Source organism: Nestor notabilis, unplaced genomic scaffold (genome assembly GCF_000696875.1).
Source record: "Nestor notabilis isolate BGI_N333 unplaced genomic scaffold, ASM69687v1 scaffold24893, whole genome shotgun sequence".
Classification (NCBI taxonomy): domain Eukaryota; kingdom Metazoa; phylum Chordata; class Aves; order Psittaciformes; family Psittacidae; genus Nestor; species Nestor notabilis.
The window spans coordinates 6740-19689 of NW_009921890.1; the positions used below are offsets into that span (position 1 = coordinate 6740).

Here is a 12950-nt window from a genome sequence, read left to right on the forward strand (position 1 = left end):
AACTTCTACTGGGAAGAGGGAAGTGAATACTGGAAAAAAACATGAGTTAATTAGGAACAGATATGAAATCTATTTAAAATGCCATTTACAACCAAGGGTATCATAAGCTATAAAGAGTTTGCAGCCAGGTAATCCATTCCAGAGTGGCCCAAATTTGTTGCTAAGCTGTCTGGCTGCTGTTTACAAAGACATCAGTGAAGGCGTTGACCTCAGTCATGTAGCCTTGGTGAAGGGAAACCTGAAACAGAGGATGGGTGAGGGCATTGCTGTGGCTACCAGAATTTCACTTGAAGTTGTAAGAGAAGCCAAGTGTTTCATCCTTTTCTATAGTAAGGGCAGTGTGCTGTTACTACCTTTAAAACAGGGGAGTTGCAGGTGTCTGGCCTGTGTTGATTTGAGAAATCAGTTTAAAGCTATACTGGTTTCTGGATCATTTGCAGCAGGAGTCTCAGGAAGCAGTGTTTGAGCTGTCTTGCCTGTGCTGCTGTCACCGCTGTCTCTTGTCAGGCCCCCCTGAGCCAGCCCATCACACTGATGAAGTACAATTGTCCTGTGGTTTGTGACCATAAAGCCCATGAGTGATGCTGGAATTTCACAGAAACACCATCAAACCCTTCTGAGCTCTTCAAGTGTGATTTCTGCTTTTCTGTAGCCAAGTAGTGAGACCACAGGGGAGGCTGGAGGATTACACCTAGAATTGTAAATACAAATTAGTACACTCTGTGACTGCATTATGATCATATAACAGTAGAATGTGAATTATATAGCATATAGCCTTGAAAAAGAGAAACCCTGGTGAGCAGAGGAAAGGCTGTGTTAGAGTGAAAGTGCTTTCACTTTTCCTGCCTATTAATTTACGTTCCTTCAGAGTATTGCTGTTTAGCAAAGTGCCTTCTGTGTTTCTGCCAAGCTGAAGTAGCCGCTGGGAAAAACTAAGTAGGCCAAATCTTGCAAGTATCTGGAGAGCTCAGGCAGGGTGGCTGATGGTGATCCAAAAGAGTGCAGGGGTGGATCTGGCCTCACACAGACAGCACAAGAGTATTGAGCAAAGTAAAATGCTGCCATAAGGATTTAATGCCAGAAGTCGGTTGCTGCAAGATAACGTGTATGTAAGAATTGTTATAAGTTGAGTAATTCATAGGTTTGATTCAATGTGCAGAACATGGGACCTCTGGGTCTGCTCTCTGGGTCTCAGGCCATGTCAGCTGGGGGCTATTTAAAAGTTATAGACCACATCTGTCACGTCCCTGGGCAGTGAGGTACTAACCATGTAGGTTTCTGAAGTCAGAGCTCTTCAACTGCCTTGTAGGAATCCTCTTCTGTTCCTGGCAGACAATACTGGACAAACAAATGTTTTGTTTCATACCCATTACAAAATGTAATGGCATTTTCTGAAAGTAAGAAACCAAAGGGACACATTCTGAAACTCATGAGAATTCCTGAATTCTGCTGTAAGTGATGGGCCTTTCTGTAAGATCTACAAACTACCATCTTTTTCTGGCTTCTCATCATGAAATACTTTCAAACTTGATCATAATGGCATATATATGCTTTTGAAGCATTGATGCTTTTTTTTTTTTTTTAAAGTAAGAATAAAGAGCCTCCACTCCTCTATATATAGTGTTTATAACCATTCAGCCATAGTGAGCTGGTAAGGGCTTCACTAAGCCATAAAATTTGCACTTTATTCTACACAAATAAGCCCCCTCTTTTAAACAAAGAAAAAACACAGTATTTCAAGTTTTAAACAATAGTTTGTTTTTTGATGGAGAGCGGATGGTATTGAACTATCTGTGAAATGATTTGACATTGACTGTTGAGGTCAATGCGAACTCGCCTTTCAACATAAGTGCAAATTGGATCAGTTCAATAGATTTTAGTACAATTCAGTCCAAACTATTGTTCAACCTGCCCAGCAGAGTGAACTTGCTGTGCTTTTTGTGGGTGGTGCTACACAAACTGTGCTGCTTTCACAGCCTCCCTCAGCAGCACCAGAAGCTGTGGAGACCTGTTGCCAGATTTACACCTCTGACTGGTTTGTGTTTACTGAAGGAGAAGAGAAAACGCTGTGTCTTTGCTGCTGTGTAACCAAGCAGGCACTGACTGGGTAAAGGGTGGTGAGCAATGGAGAGGGGAGAGCATTTTGACTTCTGTGAAGCCTGCAGGGACAAAGATGATCTGCATTGTGAAAAAGGGAGGTGGTGCAATCCCAGCACTTTACTCCAGGTTTAGCCAGTTGTTCTCTAAGCCATTAGTCTCCTTTTCAATGCACGAGCTGCCTTACCATCTTCATACAAATTTGGTCCAAAGCAAGTGAGAACTCCAGATTTTAATCCTCATGGAGTATTCACATGATAATTGGGCCAGCAAGTATTGTTTTAAATAACTCAGCACATCTCTCTTATTCCAGTGATACATGGTCCAACTCCATATGAGCAATTGGGGAGAGATTTTTGGCTGCCAGGTATCTTACTGATCACCTTTGGGAGAGAGACGAGCTTATAGCATCTCCTGACACCAGTGCTGTGCCCTCCTCCTCTACAGGGAAGGGGCAGCCTTGACTGGGGGGATGACCGGAGGGGTTTCCCCGCTACCTCAGCCTGTATTCTTAATTTATGGCCAGGCAATTTTCAGGTTTTCCTCCTTTAAGCCTTTTTCCCCCACATGCCAAGCAGCACCCTGCAGTGGCTATAAGGTGGCATCACCTGATGCAAAGAGCCATCGCTGGCACGTCCTGTGTCCGGTCCTTCCGGGACTCTGCCAGCGGTGCCCTACCCCATGGACGTGACAATATTTAGGCTTGTGCAGGATGCTATTTTTACACGGCGGCAGCGAGGTGCTGGCTCACGTCCTGTCCTGCTGTGTGTGGGTGCTGCAGGAGTCATCTGACCCCAAGCACATTGGTGTTGGAGCTGCTGCAGCTCCCGGTCCCCTGCTGCTCCGGCCAAGCTCCTCACCACCAGCCAGCCACGCAGCAGCAGTGCTTCTGGTGGCATTTCCCCTCCAGAAGGGAATTAATGCGGGAATGCTGGAAGATACAGGTACAGTGTGACGACTCTGCATTTTGGGGAGCCTAGACCTGAAATGATTTGTCTTTCATCCAGAGCTGCGGTGACTAAATCACTGATGCCATTGTGAGAAGAGTTATGCTGTGTTTATGTGGAAACACAGCAGAGTGGAGGAAGATGGTTAAACCTTTATTTGACATTATGCTTCATATAATTATATGAATGATGATTTGGAAATTATGATGATACTGGCACTTAGCTGACAGCTTAGTTTGAAAACTTTCCTCATTTAATTTAAATTGACTTCAGACTTCCTATTAGGTTGTGCTGAAAAACAATACCTATTGCATCAAGCAGATATATTGGAGTGCTGTTCGTATATTCTTTCTCACTGTAATCTTGCTAAACTCATACAAAAATAGCCATTAACATCGCCACAGTAACAGTTCCTAAAATTAGCAGAGATTTTTACTAACTGCTTTTGGATTTGGTAAATATTTTATCACAATAATGAGGGCAGGAGGTTACCTCCTGCTAGGCTTGTTTACGTGATGTGAATTTTGCACTAAGCATATGGTGAGATTTGGAGCTCTTGCGTGCTGAGTACTTGTGCTGTGCTGCATCCCTTACGCATGGTTGTATTCACATTCTGGTGGGTAACATCTCTCCTTTGCCTCTGATCCCATAAATTCTGTAATTAGAGGTAAAAGCAGAGGTTGCTTCAGTTGTGCTGTTTGCTTGCTGTCCTGTATCAGCTATAGGTGTCTCTTCTGATTGTGAACATAGGAGTTGCTGGAAAATGCGTGCAATTCTTTCCTTAGTGCCACAGGAAAGGCCGTGTAGAAGCTGTTGTTTGTAAGTAATAGAAGGAGGTATACATTTCAGAGAGGAATGTGATTCTTGAACCATGTTAGTTTGTGGTTTTGGACTTTGTGAATTAATTCAATTAAATAGAGACCTACTAACATAAGGGTTTACTGAATTTGGTGAATTGCCCTTCTTGTGGTATAGGAACTAAGAGAGAAGCAGCAGTAGTGCTTTGCTGTAGGAGCCTCAGCAGAGGTCTTGGGAAGAGCAGTGAGCATTTCTGGGGGAGTGGCTGGACCTGCTTTGTACAGAAAAGCCTCATTTGGGGAGGGCAGCAAGCTCGAGTGCATGCGTGACAGTTCAGCGCTCTCTGGCCAAGTGGAGGGCTCAGGGGACTGTGTAACCTGGACATTGAAAGCAAAACTTCTTCAATTTTCCCTTTATCTTATCATCTGCTGCTTCTGTTGTGAGATGTATGGAAGGCATTGTGTTACAATGAAAAGATACTATAAAGCATGCAGACACATTTGAAATGGCTTCTAACACAGGCTGCTAATTGAGAAATAAGATAAACCAGTTATTTAATGTTGCAGAATGTCTAACACATCAGCTCCTCGGGCAGGTTTGATGCCTGTCCCTTTGGGCACACTTGGCTCCCTCCTGCCCTGGTGCCTGGACCACTGGAGTGCATGGCTGGGCAGGGCTGTGCCCAGGGAATTGCTCTTCCCTGTTGCAGAGAGCGGTTGTAAGGATGGATGGGGAAAGCTTGTGGAGTTACCATTTCATAATCGCTCTTTCTCTCATCCTTTCTCTGGAAAAGAACCATCGGGGTCTCGGGGCCCCACAAAGCTCCATAATGAATCACCAGTTCTTAGGGGAAAATAAAAACCCCAAACCCCCTTATCTAAGGTAAATTTATAGCTCATACGCATATAGTTCTCTGAACATCACATGTATCACTGTATTAGTTATTACTGTGTTATTCTATCCTTACCCCCACGCCAGCACTGGAAGAACTCCTAGTTATTGTATTTTACACACAGACACAAGACAGGGAGGGAGCAGGGGCCAGCTTTAGGCATTTAAACCCTATGTTTAGTAATGTTTCATGGGATCTTTAGAGGCACTTAAGTGCTTGTTTCTTTTCCTTTCATCTGGGTGTTTTTAAATCCAACCCTGAATGTTTTGACTGAGGTGACACAAGGCAGGTTTGGCAAAAAACCAACTTGAACTCCAATCTCTAATTCCAGTCAGTGCTGCTGCACTCATCTGCTTCTCCTTTAATCCTGCTCAGAGAAGATTGCAAATTTAATTCCCCTCTGGGCTGCTGTGCACCACACCCTCCACAGATTGCTTGATACAGCATTTCAGCAATCAATACTTACGTTTCTCAAATAGTTATTAAATGGCACTTGGGCCTCATCTTTGTTTATTTTGATTTTGGGTAACCGCCTCTGGCTATGGAGATGAAAGCTTTCAGTGTCACACGGAGATGATTTTCTGCTAATTCCTTCATGCAAAATAATATCCCCTGTCAGAGCTGAGCTTTTCTGGTTCAGATTTAGAATGTGGCCTCTGCCTTTGTTGAAAAAGCTGCATGTTTTTATGAACTAAACAGCTGATATTGATAATTTTAGATATTAATGTGGTTTTTTAATTTTTTTCCCTCAAAACAAAATGTTTTCATCTCATGAATGTAATGGGTTGTGAAAAGGGACGTTCCTGGTGAATTTATACAGGACACAGTAGTGCTGATTGTTGCTAAAGAAAACTAGTATAGCTTTTCTGCTGATGGAGGGTTGCTGTTGAAGGGAAATGATATTCTGTTTGCATAAGCCAACCCAACTTCCAGAACTGGATGAAAACAAAAGTGCACAAAAAGAATGGGGAGAGAGGACCCTCCCCAGCTCCTTTGGTTTTCTTTTTACTATTGCCTTTAGGCTCTGGTTCCACACTATTCATCCAGAAACACTGGTGAGGAGTTAGCACTTTCACTGCATTGAGAGGTAATTGTTTGGATTATAAAAACGTGTTCTTTAGGAATAAAATATATATTGACATAACTGTTGTCTCTCCATTCAAATTACACCTCAGTTTAGTTCACAGTACACTTTAAAATGTCCGTGTGAAATATCACAGAAGGCCAGATTGGGTGGGGCTTTGAGAAAGCTGATCTGGTGGAAGGTGTCCTTGCCCATGGCAGGGTGTTGGAACTAAATGATCTTTGAGGTCCCTCGCAACCCAAATTATTCTAGGGTTCTATGATTCTCATTGTGTCATTTGGCTCTTTGTCATGTCAAGCTTCTGTAATCGCCAAAAGCAGTAAATCTTATCAGGTGTTTTTTCAGAACAGGGTTAAATAATGTGGAGTAAATGGGATATGTGGCCTTATTTGTGTCCATATGTTGAACAAAGCCAGTGAAAGTCTCTATTATTAGCTTCATACTTGAGGCTTGATCCAAGATTGAATGTATATTCTTAATCATGCCACTTTTTAACTTTTCAGTATGTGATTTCTAAGCTCAGTAATGGCTTCTATGGGTTCTTATGCTAAATTAAAACAAAAATGCACCAAACTGGAAAAAGCATTTGGACTGTATCGAATTCTGCAGTTTGTGGCCATATGTTTCTTCATCAGTTCTGTAACCTACCATGAAGATTTATCTCATCTGGCTGCCGGACAGCCTGATAGCAAAGGGGTTTGTCATCCTCTGTGTGAGCTGGTCCTAGACGGGATCTTTTGCCAAGGGCTTGATATCCCTCAGTAATTTGCTCATAGCAGAGAGAAGGTGACATTTTCCATGCCAGGCTCCAGAGCAGAGCATGACCTGGGAGTTGGGAATCTTCTGCCTTCTGCCACCACCATCAGCTTGCATTGTGCTGCTTTCCAAACGCTCCTGTTTCATCCAAGTCTTGTCCTCATCCCTGGCACCTCATCCGTGTCCCCACTGCTGTTAAATCCTGCTTAGTCTAGCAATGCCATGCTTATTCAAAGGGGTATTTTTATATATCCAGTGTATTTTTATGGATCCAGTGTACCTGTTACAATGTCCATGTCTGTCAGTCTTCAGCCTTTACTCCAAGTACTTCCAAAACCAAGATGCTACGCTTTCTTTTTAACATTGAAAAACAATATATTGTGTTTTATCCTTTTTACACCTTTATAAAAAAGCTTAAACAGTTTGTCTGAAATTTTACCTCAAGAAATGAGCTCGAGAACACCAAATCTGAATGGTGTATATGTGAACAGTTGAAGTTTAGCAAAGTTGTAAGCACACTGACAACATCACTTTACAGTTGCCATAAGGCATATAGTTCAGCTTTAGTAACGAGCGATACCACTGTCCTCTCTTTCCCATGATACTTGCAGCATGTGCGTATGTCTTGAACAAGCAGTATAGAAGTAAATCTGAGGGATGTATCTTATCTGACAATTTTTTAACAAACCATTGCTCATTCAATAAGGTGTACTTTATCCAGAACTGCAGAACTGTGTACCACAGCCTGCTGGAGAGAGGCTGAGACTTGACATCAGAAATACATGAGCACTGGACATTTGGCAAGACTCTTGGCAGTGATATCCCCAGCAGACAGGTCTTGCAGACCAAAAAAGTGCTGTGGAAATTGTTTTCTAGTTCATTTCTTGCCAGGTTTTGTCCTTGTGAAAAAGTGAGTGCTGTTAGATCTCTTCAGGGTTTAAAGATTGGTGACGATATCTCTGCTAGAGCAGAATGCAGTCTGGGAGAAAGGGAAGTTTGGAGAATTGGGCATTTATTTGTATTTCTGTTTAGAAAAAGTCGTTTATAGTTAAGAAGGGAATTTCTAGTTTAATTCAATTTTATAAATCAGGGTATAAGTATTTAATTTTTAATGAGCTTTTTAATTATGATCTGGTGCGTAGTCTCAGATCATTACATTTCATCAGTAATTTGCTATTTCACACATTAAATGTTGATTGTATCTCCTGCTGCTTCAAAGACTGATTTTGATACATAAAGGCATAAAAGTAGAAGGCTGAAAATTACCATGTAAACACATTTCCTTAAATATGATTTGAAACATAAGTTACAATGTTAAATTCCCTGATACAGTTAGTTTCTCAAAATTGTCAGCAGTTGAAACTTCAACGTAAAGCACAATGCATTTTAAGATACTGAAACGTAAAATTAATATTAATCATTTTGTGTTGCTACATGAAAGAATAAGTATTTAATACTATCTCCAGTAGCACACGTTTATAACGAGCCCAAAGGCAGTGTATTCCCGCTGGAGTTTTGTGTGATAGTGAGTAGCTTAGTTCTGAACTGAGAGTAAAGCAAAATAATTATGCATCTGTCTACCATGAATATTTTAAGTATGATTTGTGTTACTTCAAGATGAATGGCAGAATTCCAACAGAAATACTACAGCTTTTCGTTTGAAATTTATTTTGTAGGTGAGTTGTTGGGTTTTTTTAAATTCTAAACCTTGATCCAGAGACCTGAAGGGAAGCAAATATGTGAAGTTTTCCTGCCCTGTACCTCCAGACACTGAGCACCATGGGCATCATGGAAAGCAAAACTTTCTGTTTTCTTCCAGTTTTTAGTTAGATTGAACGGGGCTTTGAGCAAACTGGTCTAATGGAAGGTGTCCCTGCCCATGGCAGGGGGGGTGGAACTAGATGATTATTAAGGTCCCTTCCAACTCAGACCATTCTATGGCTTTATGACCCTATGTTACTGCCCTGCCCACGGGGCACACCATAGCACAAGATCATGGTCATCTTCAGGCCACTGCACTGGCCAGTCGCTGAAGCCTCTGAAGAGACACTATTCAAAAAGCCTTAGCCAGGGGAAGAGTCAAACGTGAACAAAAGTCAGATGTTTAATCATTCCAATCAGAATTTTGTATTTCAAATGTAACTTTCTTAGACAAAAATGTTCTCAGTGCAGTCAGTTCTTTTAAGGTTAAGTCTTCCATGAGTTAAATACTACAAATTTGTTGCTTGTTAATAATTTCAGAAGGAGCAAACATTCTTTGTCCATAGCTATGAACTTTTAGCAGCTACTCTACTAAGTAACTCAGGAAAATATTTCAGTTTCTTACAGGGTTGATTCTTCTTCAGGGTGGGTAGTTTGTTTTGGGCACATTACAATAAAGACAAATTCTCATGTCAAAAGTTAAGTATTTCAAAGTTCAGAGTTTCCTCTGTTTTCTTATGAAGAATAAATCAGACCTCATATTAGCTTGGACTGCGTGTGCTGTTTGCTCTGTGTAAATTTGGACATCTGTCTTTCTATAAACTTCTAATTGCCTGTCATGCTGTGTTGTTTTTATTGGAGATGTACTTAATTATAGCCAAGGCTTCAGTAAGAGCTCCAAAGTTCACATTGCCTTGAGCAGGACTTTTTTGACAATCCAGAATGTGTAGTTTCAGCAGACAAGGCAGAATGCTAATGAGCGGTGAATAATGCTACAAGCAGTGCAATCCCATATATCTTTGGGTAAAATGTGCAGAAACTCCCCTGGAAGACTGGATGGGAGGCTCAGCATTTCATTGAAATACTGACTTCTTAAGGTCAATGGATGTGGAAAGGCCTTTTAGGTACCACCACTAGGTGCTGGCAGTGGGGATGAGATGAGAATAGAAGAGGAAGAGCAGCAAGGTCAAATATTAGAGAACAAGAGCTGGATGACTCTCGCGTACTGATTTTGGTATCATCTGTTATCATATGTGTTCCAGCCATGATGTTTGCTCTCTCTAGACTCCTAAGTACATTGTGTTAAAAGATTGATGCAAGTACTTTAGCAGAATTGCAAGAGTAAGGTCCTGCCTCACCTGTTCCACGTAACACATGGAGATGCCAATTTATATTCTTATTATCAGCAGCCCAATAAATGCAATTTCTAATTTACATCACAAGATGGCAGCAAGTTTTTAATTCACTTAATATCTTACTAACCTAGCTAAACCTACTCTCTTGAAATCATGGTTTACTTACAAAATGACAGCAACCTTTGTTTAATGATCAGATGTATGAGGTATTTACAGAGGTGTCAATGTTTCAGTAATGTGAACTCAAAACATCTACAGAAATGTATTTCTAACTTAAAATCTGTTAAAAAGATGATTATCTTGAACTTTAAAGATCAGTAGTTCACAGTGTAATTATTAAGTCTCATTAAAGGTATTTTGGATTTAACAAAAAAAAAAAAGCTTTTATCTGTAGTCTTTGACTTCTTGAAGAGAAAATGTGACAAAAGCATTTTGTGAAATTCAGGTAGAGGCCCTTAAGACTTGATCATGTAGATTCTTTCCTCTGTAAGTAATTCTGATTTATGTTTGAAATGTTCACAGGCATGAGCTTTGAAAGCTACAAAATGAAAAGCTTAGCTCAGCTCCTTTGGCAGGTATTTTCTCCTGTGCTGGCCAATACCAGAAGTTAAAACTGTTTTATCTGCTTGACCTGTTTTGTCCCAGATGTGAATTATCATTAATTGTAGCTCTTACAGAAGATGCATCTGATGGCGTTTAAAACACACTGCCTTTTGTTTTCCCTTGCAGTAACACAATCGCAGGCTGTACATAGCCAACTGGAGAAGCCATCAACTACTGCAATTCTCTGCAATACCTGTGGAAATCCATGCAAAGGAGAAGTTTTGAGAGTTCAGAACAAGTATTTCCATATTAAGTGCTTTGTTTGCAAAGGTAAGTATTTGTGAGAGCTGTTCCTCTGATTAGGGCATTAACACTGGGTATGTGACCTAATGGTCCTGGAAACTTCACAAGCATATTTTACAATCCAGTCCATGCCTGAAAGAATTACTGTAAACTCTATGACTGTTTACTGTAAAATTATAATAATCCTAAATCCTAAGAGTATGTTTTAAATGGATATTAACCTGTGGAGTTTACTGTAGAGTTGGGACCTGAAGAAGACCGACAAGTTGGGAGAACTGGTAGTGAAACACAGTGTGGGGTTGGGAGGGAATGAACATTCACAAAGGAACTTGGAGTTTATCCCTCTCCCAGCTTTCTAATGCATGCCATGGGGCAGGCGGTGGCCACATCTGTTAAGACTCTTCTGTGCTGGGCTGTGATGTTTGAATCCCAGTGTGACCCTCTGTGCTTTTCCATTTGGAGGGGGGAAGCTACTTGTTGGCGCCTGGTGATCAAATATTAAGACATTGTGAATGGCAGAAGAGTGGTCAAGGAAACAGGGAATCAATTCATTACATGACCCTTCTGTAGACAGCTGGTTGTTTGAAAGATTATGTGGAAGTTGCAAAGATCTGATTTGTTTTGAAGGTACAAATGAGTAAATATTAACTGCTGTTTTCTGGACAACCTGGTTGATTCGTTATTAAGCAGTACTTCAAATGGCATGGCATCGCTCTGGTCCCAGCTGTGTTAAATGTGACTATTTCCATTCCTATTTAAAGGAAACTATCGGGAAGAAAACTGACATTATTTGTTAGCTACACTGATATTTTTATAAATCACATGGAATTAAGTATGTAGTATTCAATACCTGAGTAAGTCTTTAATGATTTAGACAGGGTTAAATGCTCAGGTCAATAATTGTATTCTTTGCAAAATTACATAGCAAGAAAAATAAGCACAGTGCAGTATCCTAAACAGCAAAAATATTTTGGTCACCTATTCAGAACCAGAATGATACTTAAAGCAGAACACAGCCCATACATACATCTTTCGAACTCTTTTAAAGCCACCTGTTCTTATGGCAAATTTTATTATCAAATTAGTTTTTCAAAGCTAACTCGGGAAGAGAGCAGCTCATTTGTTATTCAGGAGTCTTTTCTCCTGCATGAAGTATCAGTAACATGCTGGTATATGCTCCATATAAGTACCTTGATGAAATCCAAGCCCCCTTTTGTACAGGTCTGCTATGAGAAAAAAAAATGGCAAGTGCTACAGAAGGAAGAAGACACAATTACGTATCCATGTTTTCATTTCATAGGGCATCTGCTTTTAGAGAGTGCCAGCTCACCCACAAATGCAGCAAGCAAGTTCTGAAACTATTCACTGATCCCAAAGTTAGGCAGTACAGAGGCTGGCCCCCCATCATGCAGAAGATGATGATGAATGCGCTTTAGAAGCTTCATTGCCCCTACCTGTCTGTAAGAAATAAGGACGAGTTTATTCGCTTCAGGCAGATCTTGGATAAAATAAGAAAAACCCACTATGTTAACAAGGAAGAAGCAGGGTAGCATCTGTCAGCCACCCATCAGACACTCAGCTGGCACAGGAGACAGTGTCAGAGACGTGTGGTTAAACTGCTTTGTGGTGTCAAAGCTCTTGGAGTACTTACTCCTCCTTACAAATCATTTTGCTAAGTGCTAAGTTTGCACACATGGTTGGTTCCTTCCCCTCCTCCCTCCATTATTTAAATGCTATTTCTTTTATCACTCTTCAAGGGTTTCCATCAATTTGCTGGCATCCTTCTGGTATCTGTTTTTGTTTTCTTTTTGGGTTTTATTTGTTACTTAAGAAGCATAAGTTGCTTTCTGGTGTGGATTTACCATGTTGTTAAGTGAGAAGAGCTTAGGATCAGAACAGAGTGCAGAACATGCACTTCACTAGCTAACATAAAGGGGGAAAAATCAGGTTAGGCAAATGTGATCTGTGTTTTTAATTATGTGCTCAAGTCAATGGTTGAAAAAATATAGTTAATGTGTTAGAATTTAGCAAAATATGGTACTCGGTTCTCCTGGTCAGTTGACCACTTACCTCCTTTCAGCCTTTAGAGGGGAGGTTTGTGCCACGACTCCTTTTCTGAACCCTTTTCTTCTTGTGCTGCTGGACTGCTGTGCATGAGCCGGGGGGGGAATCCTTGGAATATATTTACCTTACAGTTGGCTCCTCCCTGTGGTGTATTTATTTTGATAGTACTCAGCAATGCAGTTTGCCCCCTCTCACCTCATCTGCCAAAGATAGCACCTTGAAACAGGCTGTGTGTCCAGCATCCAGTGCAGCCACAGGGTAGTCCCAGGACAGATAATCCTATGAGTGGGCTGGCAGCGTTGGCCCACTAAGCTGCCTGCCTGCATAGGGTGACTGCCTCTGTGTTAAATCATGCCATAGCCTTCATTGGAAAACCTTAGATATTTGTAAAACTGCAGAAAATTACATTC

General features: G+C 41.0%; 1 protein-coding gene across 1 annotated transcript in view; it reads left to right on the forward strand.

Moving 5' to 3' along the window:
* Positions 1–3025: 3025 nt before the first annotated feature.
* The window catches only part of ABLIM2 (actin binding LIM protein family, member 2), a 102902-nt gene continuing 92977 nt past the window's right edge, over positions 3026–12950 (forward strand). The window contains exons 1-2 of the mRNA XM_010011350.1: positions 3026–3041; positions 10360–10503. Coding sequence (XP_010009652.1) covers positions 3026–3041; positions 10360–10503 — 160 coding nt within the window. The remainder of the gene's footprint in view (positions 3042–10359; positions 10504–12950) is intronic.